The sequence below is a fragment of the Lampetra fluviatilis genome, chromosome 4 (assembly GCF_964198595.1).
Source record: "Lampetra fluviatilis chromosome 4, kcLamFluv1.1, whole genome shotgun sequence".
NCBI lineage: Eukaryota > Metazoa > Chordata > Hyperoartia > Petromyzontiformes > Petromyzontidae > Lampetra > Lampetra fluviatilis.
Window position 1 is genome coordinate 14,462,983 of NC_136278.1, and position 20,642 is coordinate 14,483,624.

Consider the following 20,642-nt stretch of genomic DNA (forward strand, 5'->3'; position numbering starts at 1 on the left):
ACATGTGTATTGGCGACGTCAACGTGTGAGTGATGTGAATGTGTGCATGTGTTTATATGGGAGTGTGAATGATGTGCGTGTGTACGCGTGTGAATGTGTGCACGCATGTGAGTGTGATGTAAGTGTGTGTGTGCATGCATGTGAGTTTGAGAGATGAACGGGTACTGGACCTCCCCTAGGTTGACTCAGCCTCAATTGAGTACCTAGTGCAGTGTGTAAACATTGCCACAGACAAAGGCGGCCAGGCGTGGTGCTGGCCACCCACCTGGTCTTGTGCCAGACCGGTCTTTATAGGTGCTCGCTAACAGCACTTGGCCCGACATTTTGTTAAGGCTACATGGGGGTCTTTGTCTGTTGATGAGTGCGTGTGTGCACGCATGTGAGAGTGTGAGCGATGAGTGTGTGCGCACGCGTGTCGGCGAAGTAAACGTGCGGATGCTGCATGTGACGTGCAGGAGCTCGAGCCGCGTGAGCAGTGCCGCACTGCGCAAGGCCTCGCCGCTGCCGGCCATGGCTGTCTTCTGCGTGTCGGACGTGCGGTGGAGCGGCCCTGGGGGAGGCGGCCCTGCGATATGCGGCCTCGCTTCGGCGTGGGGCAGCCCCGGGACGATGCTCACCCTGGCACTGCCAAGCCAGGCTGGGGTCTATCAGGTGAGCGGCTTTTGTGGGTAGATGCCCCTGTGAGTGGCCAGTGGTGATGGCTTGCGGTTGAACAGGCTATAAACTCCGCCTTGGGTTTTCCAGTATCAGGTGATGTGTGCCATGTAGATGGATAGGTTAGTGACTGGAATGTGATGGCGGTGGCTTCATGAGCACTTGCTTCATCCACCAAACGAGAGCATATTCAGCCTGTGCAGCTTCCCAGGAGACTGGCTTGGTGGAAGCCCAGCACTGGTGCATTTTGATCGCATGTTGCTCACACTTTCCAGTTGCTACCGCAACTGAGACTGGAAACCCAAGACGAACTCTATTCCCTTCTCAGCATGAAGCCCTGAGCCGCGATTGGTTTTGATGGGTATATCGAAACCAATAGAATTTGAAACGCAAATACATTTCCATTAACCCTTCATCTGTCAGGACAGAAACAGGACAATGTAGACCAGGCCTCGTAGCATGCACATGATGTCTGTATTAGCCGCAAAACCTGTAGAATCTGTAATGTTTGAAAAACATGTAATACTTTTAGGATCTGTAATGTTCAGAACATCTGCATTGACATAATCTGTAATGAATGTGTAATATGAGGATGCACCCGGGGGTAACTGGGCGATGGTGATAGGCTCTACCGGCCTCAGCCCACAGCCAATGGGACGTTGAGCCAAGGGTGTAGCCCCGGGGCTGTATAGCAACATCTAGAAGGTTTCAGGGGAGAGGCTTATGATTGGCTGCGTGGCATCACGTGAGCCAGGTGATATAAGGGGCGGAGAGAGACAGTTTGTGGTCAGTGTGAAGAGCTTGGAGGAGAGACCACGTCTGGTGCCTCTGGCACACCAGCGGCCACGTGGCAGGCCGGAGGCTGTCTCCCGAACGCCGTTAGCCAGCGGTGTGAGGGAGCGAGGAAAGCGAGCGACGCCACGCACGAGAGGGAGTCACGGGAGTAACGGGAAAAAGGAACCCAGCGGTGTGAGAGAGAGAGAGAGAGCTGTGAACAAGGAAGAACGAATGAAGACAAGACAAGAAAATATGATATCGTCTGGAGTGGGTTTATTACAAATGTAATGTATGTAACTCCTGGAACGACTGATGTCTCTAACAGCTGTAATGCCCGGCAACATCAATGGCAATTGTCTTTGATGCCTGTCATGGCTTTAACAACCGAAATGCGTGTCACTTTAATGACTGTTACACTAACATCTGCAATGCACGTTACGCTTCAGACGTTCATGATGCCTGTAATGCCAGTTCTGTTTTTTTTTTAGCTCTGATTTTTATTTGGTTTATTTTGGTCTGATTTGTATTCATGTAATTGTTGTACAAGTTTTCATGTTATTGCTTGCAAATGAGAATCATCCTGGTCTGTTAATCTCTCACCGGTTAAACAAAATAAACTTGAAACTCAGCAAACTAAACTAACATACTATTGTTTATTTACCAGCTAAAGCCCACTGAGCTCTACAGTTCTTTTTAAATCCTTTATATTAAGTTCACTTGCTTGCTTGCTTGCGCGCTTACGACCGTGCAAATCTTTCAGTCGTTTTTTAACCCACTTCCCGTGATCCAATCGAGCTGACATTTTGCACACAGACTCGTTGTGAGTGACAATTTATTTTCGTGAAAAAAAATTCGAAAATTTTACACTTTTTAGGAAAAAATAAATGATATTTAATTACCAATTGCTTAATGGTGGCAGGCAATCATCTGACCCATAGGTGGCAGTCATCTCAAGCCAGAGGACGAGAGGACTCTAGCCGCCACGCATATAAAGGATTTATAGTGAAAAACTTTGTTTTTACGGGTTAATTTTTTCAGAGGTGACCAAGCTCGACAACATTTCTAGCAGCCAAATACTCTCAATAAATGTAGATTATAAATGTGGGGGGAAAAACCGGAGGACCTGGAGAAAAATCCACGCAACCATGGGGAGAACATGCAAACTCCAAATATACAGGTATCGTCAAGGTTGGGGTCGAACCCGCAACCTCCTGTATACCAGGCAAGGTAGTTAACGTCTCACCACCTTGGCGTTCCAACAGGCGTTGGTGCGAGGCGTGCACACCGCTCCGCCACGCCTGCTGCCGGAGCCGCCGGGCACCAAGGCCGGCCCAGGCGAGCAGAAGGCCGAAGCGCCGGCCGCGCCCGTGGCGCCTCCGCGGCAGCCGGGCCCGGCCGCGCTGACGAAGCTGCGCCACCTTGGGGCCCTCGTGGTTGCCGAGCTGCGGCACTACTACCACGGCTTCCGCCTGCTCGGCATCGACACGCGCGTCGCCGCACGCATGGTCTGGCAGATCCTGCACGGCAGCCAGCTCAACCGCAGGGAGCGCCGGCAGGTGGGACCTCCGCCAGCGCCTCCCTCCCTCGCACGCACGCTGCCGCGTGATGGGTGCAAGCGCCCAGCCGAGTGCCGCGGCGTTCCTGAATTTCCAATAGCGTCTTGGGTGTGCGCACAATTGGATGCATGTACCAATCTATTTTAGTTCATGGCTGGTCAAGACAAGCCCCGTGTTCTCACTATGTTCTGCCTGGCAGCTGCTGCGGACGTGTGCAGACCTCTTCCGCTTGCTGCCCTTCCTCGTGTTCATCATCGTGCCCTTCATGGAGTTCCTGCTACCCGTCTTCCTCAAGCTCTTCCCCAACATGCTGCCCTCCACGTTCGAGACCTTCTCCAAGAAGGTGGCACCCACACCCAGCTCCCCCCACTCACAGCTTTGACCCCCTCTCCCCCTGCTGCTGCTGTGGCCGCTGATCTGATAGCGTCCGCGCAGTAGGCCCTGTTAGGCCCCCTGAGATGACATTTAGCAAAACCACTTTATTTGGAGAGCCTGCTCACTAGACAGACATCGATGCCAGAACCTTCACCACTCACTTGTTTTTCTCAGATTTGTCGAACTTTCATGCTGTGGGAATCATGCTCGCATGAGATTAAGACATTTCTATTCGCAGATCTTATAACCAACAGCGTGATGTGGGCCTATGTCCTGCCCAAGATGCCACTAAACTCTTCTGTCCCTTCAGTAGCCTCAGTATGCCAAATAACTTTTTAAAACCAAATGCATCTTAGTGATTTTTCTGTTCAGTGATTCGTCAGGCAGGTGAACGTGGATGTTTACCCCGCTGTCTTTGCCGTGCCGGCTTGGCGAGCTTTCTACGTGGCAGCCATCTGGCCTCTGCCAGCCACTTTTACTTTTATCAGTTGAGAAATGATTAACATGTATTTTCATTGCGTCACATTCTTACACATCACAACATTGTTGTCTCTGTTTTTGTTGATTATGGTGGCATTGACCCTGACACTACTGGGTTAATGTTGGAGATGCTATCTGTTTTCTGAATCTCTTTTAATGATAACCATAATTGCAAACACTTCGGCAGGTTCCAATGAAAGTGAGAGGAGATTATCAGCGGCCCGATACCTCAGAGGCTCAGAACGCTGGGCTGGCACTACTAAGAATCTGGATATAAATCTGATCAACCGTGTGGGCTCTCAGGTGTCGGGAGTTGATTGACTCAGCTTTGTCACCAGTGACTTGGTACATTTGTGTGTTTTGTGTGTGCTTTGTGTGGCTTGGCGTGTAATGTGTGTCGTTGTTCCGTGCAGGAGGAGCGTCTGCAGCAGCAGCTGCGGGTGAAGCTGGAGATGGCGCGGTTCCTGCAGGACACAGTCGGGGAGATCGCCCTGCGCAACAAGGCCACCTCCTCCACCCAAGAGTTCTCCTCGTTCTTCCAGCGGGTAGGGAGTGAGAGAGTGAGCGTGTCCGTGAGAGTGCGAGGTTTTGACGCTATGGGCTCACGTGACACACGAGAACCCGTGGTAGAACGCTCCCTGTTGAAGTGAAACCCTTCAAGTGCCGAATCTTATTTTGTTAAGCCAGATGAGAACTCCAGAGACAAAAATATTCTCACTTGCAAGAGTGACTTGGAAGTTTACTCGCCAATTTGAACCCAGGTCGCCAGCTCCAAGGGCACCCATGTTATCCATTACACCACAAAGACTAATACATTCGTTAATTAATTAGCCCCCTCCTCTCACCTCATCTCACATCACCTCTGACCGCTCTGCTTCAGTAACCACTGCCTTCCAATCCCCCACACGTCCTGCTCATTGGGAGGGTCCATTTTTTTTAGTTGCTCGTGTTGTCTGAAACTAACATCTGGTTGTCCACACGGCTTCCTTCTCTCCCTGTTTCAGCCTCAACTCAAGGTCCAGTAAAAATTTTACTTAACTTTCGTGACTGAAGGAATTCATATTCTTGGTTCTTTCGGTAAAGTTACGTAGATAGAAAATAAAATAAAAATTACAATTAAAAAAATAAAAGCAAAAAAACCCACAACGTTTCGATCGCAACACAAGTGGTCTTCATCAGGCGGAGAGAAAAGAGGGGGCAAGCCTCCAAATGCAACTGCTTAAAAGGGCATCCAAGCGAGTGGGTGGGGGACGAGAGTTGCGAGGCAGCAGCAAGGAAAGCTGTGCTGCGTAACCAGCATGGGCGGGGCAACCAGTGCTGATGTCGGAGTAAAGCGCGAGAAGAAGGAGTAAAGCACGAGAAGTAGGAGTAAAGCGTGAGATAGAGGTGGAGCTGGAGGCGAGGACGACGATATCTTACCTCTTTTTTAATTGAGATAACTCAAAACGCACCTCCTTACTGATGTTGCCGACGGTACCTTCGCGCTTTTGAGGGTTGCAGCGATTTCAGATCTTGTCACGTCTGCAGCGATGTGTCCCAAACCCTTAAGAGCTACATCGACCTGGGCAATAATGTCATCCACTGGTATGTGTTTGGGAGTGACTGCGAAGTTCAAGCCTTTAGCCAAAACCGACTTTAGACCGTCGGAAATTGGGATATTACTCCGATTCATAACAACCTTGTCAACTTTTGATTGAAAGCTTTCGTGATTGCAGGGATTCATATTCTTGCTTCTTTCAGTAAAGTCACGTAGAAGGGAAACAATACAATAATTAAAATATAAAACCTTGTCAACGCCTAACTTTTAACGTGTGTATCTGATTTCTTCTTGGAAAGGAGGTTGAACTTAACGATTGCGCTTGGTGTCTGGATCGATCGTTCGGGGCTAGAGTATGGTTGACATTGTGTGTATGTGTATGTATGTGTCTGTGGCAGCTGTTGTATGTGTGCTGGCACTGCATGTATGCATGTTTGTGCCTGTGGAGTGGTAGTCTAGCGGTTTGCTCACTGCACTATGTACTCGGCCACTCGAGTTTGATTCCCCCTGGCAGTCAACACCACTATTATCTGAACCATTTCTGGGCTTCCCCTAGATCGACTCAGCCTCAAATTAATGCTTGGTGTGATGTGTAAACATCAGCACCAGGAAGACAAAGGGGCCGGGGGGGTGTGGTGCTGGCCACCCGCCCGTTCGTGCACCGTACCGGCCTTCATGTATTCTCGCTAACAGCCTGTTTGAGGCTATACGGACGGAATCGTTTGTCTTTATGGCAGATGCATGTGTGTTAATGGGTTTGTGTGTGTGCGTACTGGCCTGTTCTCGTGCTGCCAGGTGCGCAGCTCGGGTGCGCGCCCCAGCAACGCGGAGTTGGTTCACTTCTCACAGCTCTTTGAGGACGAGCTGACGCTGGACAGCCTGACGCGGCCCCAGCTCTCTGCGCTCTGCCGCCTCCTCGAGCTCAGGCCGATGGGCACCAACAACTTCCTGCGCTTCGAGCTGCGAATGAAGCTGCGCGCGGTCAAGGCTGACGACAGGGTACAGCAGCTACAGCAGCAGCAGCTCCGTTGGTGGTGGTGGTTGTTGTTTTTCCTACGGTACTGGCCACTACCATGCAGAAAGGCTGAGGCTGTTTTGAACAGGATCCTGCTAGGAGAGTTCCTGGATGTATGTTGAACTTCTTTCTCACCGTACGTAGCCAACTGATAATCGGAGGTGCGGGGGAAGGACAACTAACCAAACACAAAAAGCAGCTCGAAAGAAATGAGTTTTCAATCTAGATGATTTAAAAGTGCATAGCTCCAGTGGCTTCATAATATCGGAAGGAAAAGCGTTCCAGACGGCCGCAGAAGTGCATCTGAAAGCGTGCAATGCAGTGACCGTCTTGCAACAACGTGTTGATACATATGTTGGCCCCCTCCGTGTGACGTTGCTCGTGTTCTCTGCAGCGTAGTTGCGTGGAGGGTGTCATAGAGCTCCTTTTTCCGAAGCCCTAGATGTCGCATGTGAGGTGGTGCGATTTATTGGGTGCGATCCCATCCTATCAAGGACTCGCGATTGTATCGCTACCAATTGCACCATGCAGTTCCTCACGATGCGGATGCACACTTTGCACCTTGTTGAGCCCGGGCTTAAGTTTTGCAATGAGGTGTATTCCTCGTAAAACATTCATCTAATCAGTGAGCGAGTTAGACTCACGACCACATACTATGTATATGTGTGTGTAGGTGTCTGAGAGTGTAGGTGACCCTTCACGTGGCCTTAAAGTGTACATAGCCTGGCACAATCACCATGGTCACGTTACCGCCACTTACGGGCGAATAGTGGTTGTTGCGTGTGGGTGGGCGTGGTACTGGCCACCCACCCCCTCGTGTGCTGTGCCGGCCTTCATAGGTGCTCACTAACAGCCCTTGTCCAAGCAGTCTGTTAAGGCTATATAGGGGATATTTGTCTCTTGTCTTTGTATATGTCAACATCACCACCACAATCACCACCATCACTACCACCACCATCACTACCACCACCATCACTGCGATGGTAGTGTTGGTGGTTGTTGGTGTGTGTAGATGGGATGGTAGTATTGGTGTTTTTTGTTATAGTTGTTGGTGTGTGGGGATGTGGTGGTGGTATTATTGTTGGTTGTTGGTGTGTGTAGATGTTTTGGCGGTTGTTGGTAGTTGTTGGTACGTGTAGATGTGGTTGTACTGTTGGCGGTTGTTGGTGGCGATTGCTGAGTGTAGATGATCGCGCAGGAGGGAGTGGAGACCATGACTGTGGCCGAGCTCCAGGCCGCGTGCCGCACGCGCGGCATGAGGGCCCTGGGCGTCACCGAGCAGAGACTACGGGAACAGCTCAAGCAGGTGCCTCCGTCAACGCCTCCTTCACCATCAACAGTAGTGTCGATATAATCATTGTTATCATCGCTATCATCAATACCCTGTGATCAACGTTTTCTGTAAGTGGCTGGCACTAGGACTTTCAACGTGGACATCTGTGAGAAAGAGCTTTATAGCTCATGGGATTTCTCTCTCAGTTAGTAAACTCCAGGATATTGTATGTCAGGAATGACATCCTTCCCTTGGCTCGCTCCGCTGCTGGCCTACCACTACACTCTCTGATAGCTTCCCACCATACACTCTGCTAGCCTCTCCACTGCTAGCCTATTACTATACATTCTCGTAGCTTCCCACCGTACACTCTGCTAGCCTCTCCACTGCTAGCCTACCTATTACTATACACTCGGGTAGCTTCTCCACTGCTAGCTTCTCACGATATCTTCTGCTAGCTTCTCCACTGCTAGCCTTCCGCTATATAGTCTGCTAGCTTCTCTACTGCTAGCCTTCCGCCAGAACCGGCCCTAGACCTTTGGGGGCCCTAAGCAAAATTTGGTTGGAGGCCCCTTTGATGTATGATTTTTTTTCACCCACTAGCTAGCAGTGACTCTAGGGGGCCCTCTGCTGGCCACGGGGCCCTTTGCAATTGCAAGGGTCGCTTAGTGGCTGGGCCGGCTCTGCCTTCCGCTATATACTCTGCTAGCTTCTCTACTGCTAGCCTTCCGCTATATACTATGCTAGCTTCTCCACTGCTAGCCTTCCGCTATATACTCTGCTAGCTTCTCTACTGCTAGCCTTCCGCTATATACTCTGCTAGCTTCTCTACTGCTAGCCTTCCGCTATACTCTTTGCTAGCTTCTCTACTGCTAGCCTTCCGCTATACTCTCTGGTAGCTTCTCTACTGCTAGCCTTCTCACACTTAGGATCCCGCTAGCTTCTCTACTGCTAGCCTTTCTACCCTCGCCTTTCCAACCTCGCCCTTGCCTCCAGTCGAGGGTATTAGCCATCACCGCTGGAGAGGGCGAGGTGTGGAGAGCGGGGCCTTGGACTTCTCTTGTCTTTCCTCTTGTCTTCACTCCGACCAACTCCCCTACCTCTTTCCCATGCTCCCGTTTATATCCCCCTCCTTATTAACTCCTCATTAATTAAGCCGACGACCTCCCATCGCCTCAAGCCCGTGGCTTCCACCGCTATCGCCTCAACTCCCGTCAACCTGGCGCCTGTTCCGTGCCTGCATTTGCAGCCAGCCAATCACTGCTATGCATCTTAATTGGCCGTCTCCTTTCCGTTGCTCTCTCTCGCCACACATGTTCGCCCCATGCGACCTCACTGTTTGTACCTCGCACATGCGTGCACACCGGTTGCAAACCCCCGTGCGCGTTACTGCACTACATAAATATTCTGATTCGGATAGAGTGTGAGGTGCCCACACCCAAAAATCTGGAAAAAAAACCCGCAACGAGTGGTTACGCGGCCCAGTGGCACCGCGCGGGGTCGCCGCTTGTTGCAGAGGTTCATGGTTCCAATCTAGCGGCCTCCCTGATTAATACTGCTGCTGCGGGTGTATTCACTATGATATATTTACATGCCATCTGCTTCACAGTGGACGTTAAAGATCCCGTGATATCATTCGCAAGAGTAGGCTGTTGTGGGCCGGCGTCGGGGTGCAAATTTACCATCTTCGAAAATTACACCGCAAATTACTCAATTGGGATTATACACACAGCAATCATCACCCCCTACTGAAGACGAATGCCCCAGGGTCACTCCTGCAAATTAGACTCCTATCCTGGTCTCTTGAGTTCTTAGAGTTGGTTAAACAAAATAAACTTGAAACTCCTCCAGGGCTGCATTACATCACACAACAGCCCTGTCACATGACCCAATGCTACCATCTTCAATATCCCGAGATATCTGGACCTTTGCCCAGTAATGTGCGTGGGGCTCCTGTGGTGATGGTGGTGGTATTTCCCACGAGCGTACAGGTGGCTGCTGTCCGCAGCTTTGCATGGCCTGGCTGGCTGAATAAATGTTCCCTCTCACTATCTCGAAGGGTCGAAAACATGTAAGGATAACTTTGTGGGAAGTCAAAAGTGGCCATTATGTCCGAATATTGATTGTGAAGTTAATAAAAATTAATGACAGTGATGCTACTGATGAGAATGATGGTGACGACGCTGTAATGATGGGGATGATAGAGTGGTGTTAATTATGGTGATGGTGCTGCGGGTTGATATTTATAATGATAAAATGTTAAATAAGTTCGTTATAATGTTGTTGGCAGCATGCTGATGTTATTGTCAATGATGCTGGTGGTGCTGTGATGCTATTGATAGCGATGATGGCGATGATGGAGTTGTTTGTGATGCCATGTTACCATAACTGGATGGTCCTAATGACGATGTCGTTGGTGATGGTTTCGCTGCTGTGATGCATCCTGTGTGTAGTGGCTGGAGCTGCACCTCAACGATCAGATCCCATCTTCTCTGCTGCTCTTGTCACGCGCCATGTACCTGCCAGACACGCCAAGTGAGCTGCCCTGGAGCATCGCGCCTGCCCCCACCCCCATCCCTGGCATTGCGGTGAGCGCTGGAATCTTAATGCGATTTGACTCTTTGCCAGGCCTCAGCCTAGCTCTGTTGGTCACCGATATTATTTTTCTAACAGGCTGCATTCAAAAAGTCTGCGGAGAGAGACTGGGAACGGTGTCGGTATGAACGGCTTAGTGACTCAGATAATCACCAAACTGGACTGATTTAGAGTTGGCCGTGCATGGATTAAAGTCCTGAGATTGGTAAACAGGAGGGGGCACAAGAAAAGACAATGGATCAATGCAAGGGATTAGTATCGGATTGAAATGAGGGCTGGGCCATTTTTCATGGTAACTCGAGACAGGAGAGGTATTTGGAGGGATTAATTTTTAGTGAAAAGAGAGGTATGGCCAAAGAGAAAGCTGGGGAATGTGAGGAGATTGGAATTTGAGTTGCAGGGAAGTGTGAGGTTACATCATTAGCAACACTACTATGACTGCTACTACATTGTCGGATTTGATGAGAGATTGGGAGCAGTATGGAGCTGGTCATACCTGGAAAGGGATGACGGTGGTAGAGAGTGAGGGGAAGGGTCGACGTGCTGCATGCCCCGTTGTCGGCTGTGCCACGAGGTAAAGTAAACGAACCGCACCTCCGTTAAGTCTCTCCTCATAAACACAGCACTCGTTAATCCATCATGAGGTGGAATTAGAGTCAGGATTGCTAAGCACATAGCTGGCTTGCCAGATGTTGGCAAGAGCACTCCCATCTATAGAGTGGCGTTATGTTCAATGCATAAATATTGCATCTGAACTCAATGTGAATTGTCGTTTACTTTAACAATTTTATTGATATAGTTCTTTTTCAGAAACGACCTGGCTATCACAAATGATAGCTCAACAAAGTTGCTTATCATGTGGACATTTATTGCAGCAGCAAATACTCTCAACGCATGTTTCTAAATGTGGTGGGAACAACCAGAGGATTCGGAGAAAAATCCATGCTACTGCGGGGAGAACATGCAAACTCCAAATATACAGCAGGTGTCAGGGTTGCGGTTGAACCCTCGACCTCCTGTCTACCAGGCAAAGTTATTAACATATTACCACCCCGGTGCCCCTTAACTAGCATCCCTTCGCAGGGTGATGTCTCGATGATGGTTTGCAACTCCAAAATGTTAAATGTAGATGGCACTTTTGATTGAGTACAAGAATCATGGCACCATGTAATCTCGGGTGAGTGACAGTGGAGATACTCGTCACACTCAGAAGCGCAGCGGGACAGGTGGATGGCGGGCGAGAGACCAATACCAGCTCACTCAGTGGGTACCTCCAGTCGTAGAGGCACAAAGCGCCAGCAGCCACAATGACGATGAACATCAGCAGGTGGTAACCAGTACTAGCAAGCAGCAAGCAGAGCTGCTGGCGACGCGGCTGTCTCAGCTCTGCAGAGGTCGTGTTCATTCCGACTCATCTCATGTGCAGCGAGCGGCAGGAGCAGTCCTAGCGGTACTGCGGAATCTGTGTTCACCAAGGCGTAACTCTTCCACCCTCCATCCTTACAGGGTTGCAAGTAAATGACTTGACTCGAGGGTTAATCCCTTGGAATTAAAAGCTTTTGTATTGCTTTTTCTGTTTTCCAAGTAAAGTGCCGTTCTGGTCATTTAATCTTACAAGAGGTGATTTAACACGTAGGCTTTCGCGACCAATATTCATAATATAGGTTTTTGGGTCAATCCATTGAAATTTAGAGAAACAGAAATAACTTCAATCGCTCTGACAGCTACAGGCTTAGTGCGGCCTGGAAGCGTATTATCAAATAAATACAATTACAATTCCTTATAAGGGAAACAAATACCAATGAATAACAATTGAATGATTACCAATCTATATAATGACAATACCCCCCCCCTCCTTGCCTCGAATCACTGCACCAGATTGAATTGAAGTAAATGATGACGTCACCCTGAGGCTGCTCTATTTAAGACCGGAAGCAACAGGAGAGCTTCACCATTCTTGCCCGATGAAGCTGATTGTAATTATCAGCGAAACGTCGTTCCCAAATTTAAATTGCTGTTGATACTCTCTTCAGCACACCGGTGGGCTAAAGAAGTGAATTATTTTGTCCTTTGAAAACGTGACACATTTTTTACTGTTTGGCCGTGTCGGGGGGTGGAGGGTTACGACACATTTATAAATAACGCGATCTGACCCAAAAACCTTTATTATGAAGAGGTGATTTCACCGTAGCTGCTTCCGGAGGCACTGCGTCTCTTGGCTCTTACCTCGCCTGAAGTGCAAGTGTGCCGCTTCTTCTATCTATCTCTCTCTTCCTCGTCTGTAAATTACCAGACTCTTGAGCTGGCTCGCTCGAGCCATTATCCCACGGACTCTAGCGAGATGACATATGCGGGTGACATGCACGGGTGACTTGTACGGGTGACTTGCGTGGGTGACTTGCGGGGGTGACTTGCTTGGGGGAAATGCGCGGGGGAAATGCAGGGGTAGCAGGTGTGCGGGTGATATGCTGCTCTCCCCAATACCGTGTTGGAGTTGATCGCTCACAACCGTGTGTGCGTCCTTAATAAACACAATTTCCCCATTGGACACTATTGGGATGCCATAATTGGCAATCCACGTTCTGTTTTCTCAGCTGTGTCGCTCGCTGAGTGGCGCGAGGAAATATTTAAATAATAAGTTGCACAAATACTTATTTAACTACTTTAAAGTTGACGGATGGGAAAACGGAATAGCGCTGGCTCACCGTGGGGCTTACGGCGTGGTACCTGGCTACTTTTTTAAAATCTTAAACCCCACAGTTTGCAAGCCAAATCCTTCACCAGTGTGCGTCCACACAGAGACAGACAAACAGACGGACAGACAGACAAAAAATGACGTTTATAGGTAAGATGATCTCCTCACAGCCAATATGAATACGCTAACTCTTCATTGTTACTGTTGCCTTGTTGGAAATGCATACAGTGGCAAAGCCACATTCAAGACATGATGCTCAGATTTGGATTATTTCCCCTAAATTGACCTTGAGATTTCTTCTGTTTGGGTTGGTAATAGGCTGCATATTGATTGAGGCTCATGCCTCTGCCCAATTCCAATCAGGTCACATATTCGTGTGTCCTGGTCACGGAAAGTCTTCACCAGTTTTGACTCATCGCCTTAAAGATACCCACTTGACATTAGCCTGTGAATGTTGAAATCATATGTACTGTTGTCACCTTTCGTGACGATGCGTGTTCCCGTGTGTTGCCGTGTGTGTGTGCAGTGAAGCTCCTCTGATCCCAGAATCTGCTGCTCATAATCAGCCCCAATCGATACTCAGAAAGCCCTGTTTCATACAGATGGCTTCTTTTTATTCGTGGATAATGGGAGCCATCTGCATGTGGTGATAAATTTAGCCCATTATTTACGGAGATGAGTCACTCAGATGGAGTCTCCTGGAAGAGCTAAATTCACCCTATAATCTGGAAGTAGCAACTAATCGACTCAATTTGCATTGATCTGCATGGTGTTGCTGTGTGTGTGTCCGTCACTGTTACTGCTTGTGTCTCACTGCATCACTGCTTGTCTGTCACTGTCTGTGACAGACACTCAGTCGTGAGCGGGAGTGTAGCGGTTAGCGCGCTGCGCTATGAACCCGGTGGCCCGAGTGACGATTATCTGAACCGATCCTGGGCCTCCCCTAGGTCGACTCAGCTTACAATCAATACCTGGTGCAATGTCTAAACATCGCCACTAGGGAGACAAAGGCGACCGGGCATGGTGTTGGCCACCCACCCATTCGTGTGTTGTTCCGGCCTTCATAGGTGCCCGCTAACAGTACTTGCCCTAAATTGACCAACAGTCTGTTAAGGCTGTAAGGGGCATCTTTGCCTTTGTGTTCTTCTCCCTGTCGCTATGTGCGATACTACTACTGTATGCCTTTGTGTGACACTGTGCATCACAGTATGTCACTTTGTTTATGTATTTGCGTGCGTCACTTAGATTTAACAACACACAAAGGCGTACATTACAAAAGCTCTCAGCCTTATTCGGACCATCAGCTCAAGATAACTGAATGAGTGTGTCACTGTTGTTGATTTCTCTCCCCTTGTCTCTCTGTCCATGCTACTCATCGCGCTCCATATTCAGGGAGGCCAGGGGGCCATACTGTCAGCCTCCCAGCCCGGGAAGGCCCCGCCGGACCGTCAGGCCGGGCCGGAGGGGTCGCCGAGCCCATGCGCCACACCACCCGACCCGGCCGACCCGGCTGACCCGGTCACCCTACACACAGTGAGGGAACCCCCCCCCCACCACCACCCGCTCACCTCATCACAGTGAGCAGTGTGCATCAGCAGCGTGTCTGCTCCATGCCTCTCCACTGTACATTTCTGCTTGCATGCCTTTCTGCATTAAGTTACTGCCACAAAAGTGTGTACCACATTTTTCTCTGCTATGCATTTATTGTGCATGGCTCTGCCGCATGTCTCTCTGTTGCACATCTGCTGTGTGGCAGCTGCATTACCCTTACATTTATTGGCACCCACATGCCTATTGTCACTGGATCTGATCCCTGGCACTGGCCACTGCAGAGAAATCTTAATGGGTCTCAAATGGGCATCTCCACTCTGGCTGTAGTGTGTGTGACTCCTCCAGGAGATTATCCTTTTTTTCATCTTCGTGCCACAAACAGAGAAATCTGAACGATCCTCCACAAAATGTTTTTATTTACAGATGTTTCAACATAGTGGGTTCGGCTGAATTTCTAACAGCATGCGTTGCATCTTTTGACAGTTTATTTGGCCGCAAGTTCTGTATACTTTGGCGCATGCCAATAAATTATCGCATGTGCTCACGCTGACCACATATACGCCGCATCGAGGGTCTAATTGTTGGGAGAAAATCTCCCCCCTGAGGACGTTTCTCTTCTGGAGAGCACTTCGCAGGAGCCAGCTCAAGCACCCAGTCAGTGCTCCTGCTTCGACACTACTCTAGGAAGCGCCCTCCGAGCAGCCCCCAACATCAGCTTCAGTGGGATAACATGCAGCACACAAGCATGTGGTTCCCTGTGCGGGGAACCTGCTGTGCGAGGGGGGGAGGGGCGCAGCCGCAAAACGATTCCTCCCCGAGCAGAATCGGAATCAAAATCTTTATTAAGACTGGAGGAATCCGATAAGCTATGAAGCTCTTTTTCACAGATGTCCAGTGGGGGCAGAGAGCTAAGAGCACGCGATCTCCTTTGCGCACCACGGTGTCGGCAGCGTTGACAGGCGAGTCGATGGCGAGCGGTGAGAACGGCTCGGGCAGCTGATGTGCATGACATCCAACGCTCCGTGGAGAAGGAGAGATGACAGTACGGGGGATGTGTGTGTGTATGCTTGCTTGTCTTGTCAGGAGGAGCTACATGATGCCAATCCGCAGGGTAAGGGCAGCCCGTGCTCTGCGCTCCAGACGATGCAACCGGACGCAGAAAAGGGGGATGTGGAGGTGCCACAGCAGGTGGGCCAGACGGAGGGCATCGACACGCCCTGCACAGCACCTCAGCAGGTTTCCATGGTCGTGTGGAGCCGAGGGCCTATCTTGTTGTGGGAGCAAGGAGGGCATCTTCACCCTGCTTTTGGGGGCCGGGTCACAATGGGAGCAGCTGGGGGCAGTGCGAGCTGCGTAGCATCTGCGGGGTTGACCTCTCCAGCCTGCTTGCGCCATCTCCTGGGCGACCTGCAGAACAAAAATGTCTTTGCTTCCTGATGCGATACCGTTGATGTCGGTGAAATGCGAATGGGAGAAATGAACATTGCGAAACACGGGGCTGGGACGAGCTGGCCCAGAGAGGCCCACGCGGTGAAGACGTGCCCTCATGACCCCTGTGACCCCTCCCCGTGTTGAGCCACCCTGTCCCTTTCCTCTCATTATTCAGGCCAAACCCACACACAAGGTGGAGCAGAACGGATCGTAGTCACCTGGCCCGAGTTCAACCCCAGCTTTACTCGGACTCATCACATCAACTGCGACTTCTCTCCATGCAGCGCCCCACACTCACTCCACCCCCAGGTCTACCCCCAGGCCCACTTCCAGCTCCACTCCCAGCTCCACTCCACCCTCTCCATGAACTCAAACATTTCCATTCTGTTTCACTTGCTCAGCCGCACAATCTCCTCCCCTCCCGCTGCCCACCCTCGTTATTGCTATTTATGCTGCCGTGAAGGCACTTGTAGCATCTGAATGTCGACTGTAGAGTACTTAAGAAATTTCCTCAAGCTATGGACTTTTTCCTAAGTCACCCTACTCCAATCAGCATGTGTGTAGATTCATCAGCTGCTGCTGCAGCGTTTCTCTCGTCATTTGTGGAGTTCTAACACGGTCAAGCCGACACCAAGGCTGGGGCCGCTTGTGATTGGGTCCAGAGTTGGAGCAAGTGCAGCTCGGACAGCAGCTAGTGTGGAGTCACAGCAGCTGCTGCTGCTGCTGCAGAGTCACTGCAGCTGCGCTCATGCACGGTTGGGGTGCAGGGACAAAGACGCGAGCGTCTCGTGCCCTGGGCGTGTGCTGGGTCAGCCTGGGTGGGGCAGGTGCTGGTGCCCTCCTTGGGAGCTTGGCTTCCTCCTGTCGACCGAGGCATCGCGCTGATGAGCAGAGCCAGCTCAGCACACGTCACCCGCGTCGAGCGGTCAGTGGAAGGGTGGTCTGGACAATCCTTGCTTGACAACTGGTCAAATTGCCGCTATTTGCTGCAGATTTGCAAATTTTTATTGTGGAAATTGCATTTTTGCTAACAAGAATTCGAGGCTGACCTCCTGCAGAGTTCTTAGAAGGTATAAAAAAAATCTGGGATCTTTCTTTAAATAATACAAAAAAACTCAAGCAAGTCGGGGTGGAAATAGATATGGCAGCTATTTGGAAAATATTTAACAGTTTTATTTAAATGAGAATTTCTTTAAATACTAAAAAAACTTTCTTTTATCAGGTAAGGTGCACTGAGCTGTCTATCTTCAGATGCGACCTGGCCACAAATGATAAGTCAACGAAGTGGTTTATGTGGAAATTTATAGCAGCCAAATACTGTAAATGCGTGTTTCTCAATGTGGAGGGAAAAACCAGAGGACCTGGAGAAAAACACACGCAAACTTCAAATATACAGGCGTCAGGGTCGGTATCAAACCCACAACCTCCTGCATACCAGGCGAGAGAGTTAACATCTCGCCACCATGGCGCCCCATAAAATACATTAGGTAAACGTAGAGAGCACGGCGCTGTACGTAGCCAACCGTGCGAATTGGAGGTGCGGGAAAGGGCGATGGCACGGACGAGAGGAGTCTGGGAGTGCATCCAGGCCAGACTAGGCCTGTGCCACAGGTCTTTCTCCCTCCCACGCGCCGTGCGCTCCGGAACTCCAGTTTGGCCGGTAACCCACCGCCCCGGCTATCGCGTGAACGCGCTTTACTTGCACAGGTCGTCATCAGGACTGGCTCTCCTGGGAATTTCAATTCAAAGTTACCGTCTGGTGGTGGGCACAGCTCTGACGAAGCCACTGCCATCATATCCCACGTGTTAAATAGAAATAACCTGCGTGTTGACACCTGAACCTGCGAAAGCCGAGGGGGAGTGTGCCGGAGGCTTGAGGCACCCCGGGCTGCACCGGTGGCATTTATGATGCTGCTCGCGTTCACACGCGCGCTCTCTATGTATGAATGTTGTGTAGGCTTAATGTAAGAGTGTTTACATGTACATATGTATACTAATATTTACTGCAAAATGTGACGACTAATCAAAGCTTTGAGTATAGATTCGACTATATTTGGGTTTGGATTATGAATATTGGAGCCCATTCAGATTCATGTTGGATTACACTAGTCAATTCCTGGTCAATCCCAATAGTACAACTTGTATCCAGGAGTTTAATTTGACGTTTGCATCGTATTGCTCGATACGCACGACCAAGGCCATGTGAGGTGTGGAAGAACACATCCTAGACAGCGCATGGCAGCATCCACCCCTGGCACGGTGCCCCAAGCTCCCTTGCCCCCACCTTCGACTGTGAGAAGCCGGTGAATACGCACTTGGCCTCCTCCACCCAGCAGAGAATCTGACGGACAGGACTGACCAAAGGGAAATTGTGACTTTCTCAAAATGCAGCACTTTATTGCACCCTCTATGGTACAGGTATCTGAGCCCAGTGTCCTGGAGTAGTCGCTGATTAGACAGAGACGTCTTGTTTTATTGGTCCAGCCTGCAGGTGATCATCCCAGGGTACTATATTATAAGCCAGAGGCGATCGCTGGAGTGAAATGTATTTTTTTTTTTAGCATCGCACCAGGGAGAGTTGAGACTCCTCATTGCGTAACACAGGGTTACCCTGCCCTGCGCTTAGACACTTCACTGCCACCATAACCATATCATAAAGAATATTTTATTCTCGGCAAATCATTGTGTTCCACGAAGAACACATTTGCGATTTTCCTTGCTGCTACAGACAGGAGGACTTGCAGATGAGGTCAGTTTCTATTTTATGCAGTACATGTGTAGTGAGAACACATGTGTAGTGAGTCCAACTGAGTCGCAGACATTGTCTTGGGAGCAACACTTTATTTCACCAACTCAACACAACACAACTTACACTCGGGTGTTGAATCCCCATCTAGCCACGCTTCGGCAGAACTAGACACGGTTCGCTATCTCGGCCCGGACCACAAGTTGGTCCCGGACCGCGTGGCTAGAGGCTTCTTTAGCACGACGTGGATCTTCATCACCAGCAACACGAAGAAACTCGAGCTCCTCACGGGGCCCCGTGATATCGGCCTGGGCTGGGGCTGGCTCCGCCCCTCGCCCCGCCCACCTTCTAGATCTCTCGAACTCTTTCCCGAAGGCTCCTGAGAGCTCTTTTAGACCACGTGACCGCCCAGCGGCCCCCGTCCACCGGTGACCCCCCTCCAATATCATCCGGTCGCGTGTCGGCAGGTCAACCAGCGTATCATGCCCCAACGTAACCCTGGCTGGCTGACACTCCCTCACCGGGAGCCCGCACCGCACACTGTACGTGGTGCTTCCGCGCTGACCAGCGCTCACCCAAGTCCCGCTAGGGCTGGTGGTACTACGCCCAGTAAGCGGGCTACACATAATGCCAACACATTATCCGCCGTGACTTCGTAAGCCCGGCACCACACAGTGACAATCACAGTCACTACACATGTGTTAATAAATATACGTTTCTATTAAAATGTCAGCTTACAGGGATCTCTTAATGGTATAAACTAGTTTTGCATGTGTAACAAAGTGTGTTATTAACATTGATTGGGACATGGGAATGCGGCAAAGTCCCATGGAGGCTCTCCAGGCTGTTGTAAGGTTTTCCGCACAATGTGGCACTGAAATTGGTGCCATGAGCTGTCGATGTTATTTTCTACATCTTAAATCCTTTTTATTATGCTCACCTCTGTTCACTTGTAGTACTGTATTTAATTTCATACTTGTGCACCCAGTAAAACTAAATATCCATTTATTCAAGTACATTGTCTGTTCCCTTGAGTAAAATTGTTTCCTAAGGCTGCATTTTATACGTTTGTATTTTTCACTAATCAATCCTGCTTGTGCTGCTGCTGCTGCATAGGTTTTCATGGTTGCGCTGCAGAGCTTCCCGATGGGTTTTGCTATTGGGATGAAGACTCAGTGAAGAGGTCCTCTGAGGAACTCCTTCCCACAGTAGGGCCAACCACAGGGAATGATCTGGAATTGGCATGAGCTGGCTTCCTGACTGGGGTGCCACGGTGGCGAGATGTTAACTACCTCGCCTGGTATGCAGGAGGTCGCGCGTTCGATCCCGACCATGACGCCTGTGTATTTGGAGTTTGCATGTTCTCCCCGTGGCCGTGTGGATTTTTCTTCGGGTCCTCCGGTGATTCCCTCCACACTTAGAAACATGCGTTTAGAGTATTTGGCTGCTATAAATGTCCACATGATAAGCCACTTGGTTGAGCCATAATTTGTGGCCAGCTTGCTTCTGAAAAAGAGCTAAATAGCTCAGTGGGCATTACCTGGTAAAGTAAAAAATAGGTTTGGAGAGGTCTATCCTTGACACTGAGAACAAATCCATTCCTACTAAAACAAACCCGCTCAAAGATCTTCACTTGTTGCAGTTAATGTGAGAGCCGGCTTAGGATTTTACGTGGACCTTACAGATCAGATGGTGACATTTGAGACTGGATGTTTTCCCCTGCCGTACCAGCCTGTATAAAGTGCTGAAAGCAGGGGGAAGGGGAAATATTGAGAGACAAATCATATTCTTTGGGTCTTTTGGTAAAGTCACATAGATAGGTTCAAATAAAATAAACAAAAAGGTTTAAAATAGGCGAAGCCCAACTTGGGCAACGCCCATTTTAAATCTTTATAAACAGTTGCAGTTAGAGGCTTTACCCCCTTTTCTCTCCGCCTGATGACGACTGCTTGTTTTG

At 49.8% G+C, this 20,642-nt stretch overlaps 1 protein-coding gene across 2 annotated transcripts in view; it reads left to right on the forward strand.

Annotated features, from left to right (window-relative positions):
* The window catches only part of LOC144931592 (LETM1 domain-containing protein LETM2, mitochondrial-like), a 30,075-nt gene extending 10,379 nt beyond the window's left edge, over window positions 1-19,696 (forward strand). For both annotated transcript variants that reach the window (XM_078855634.1, XM_078855635.1), the window contains 10 exons: window positions 456-651; window positions 2,694-2,987; window positions 3,187-3,330; window positions 4,256-4,387; window positions 6,175-6,378; window positions 7,581-7,700; window positions 10,121-10,255; window positions 14,350-14,490; window positions 15,592-15,696; window positions 16,115-19,696. In XM_078855634.1, coding sequence (XP_078711760.1) covers window positions 456-651; window positions 2,694-2,987; window positions 3,187-3,330; window positions 4,256-4,387; window positions 6,175-6,378; window positions 7,581-7,700; window positions 10,121-10,255; window positions 14,350-14,490; window positions 15,592-15,696; window positions 16,115-16,153 — 1,510 coding nt within the window. In that variant the 3' untranslated portion in view covers window positions 16,154-19,696. The remainder of the gene's footprint in view (window positions 1-455; window positions 652-2,693; window positions 2,988-3,186; window positions 3,331-4,255; window positions 4,388-6,174; window positions 6,379-7,580; window positions 7,701-10,120; window positions 10,256-14,349; window positions 14,491-15,591; window positions 15,697-16,114) is intronic.
* The last annotated feature ends 946 nt before the right edge of the window (window positions 19,697-20,642 follow it).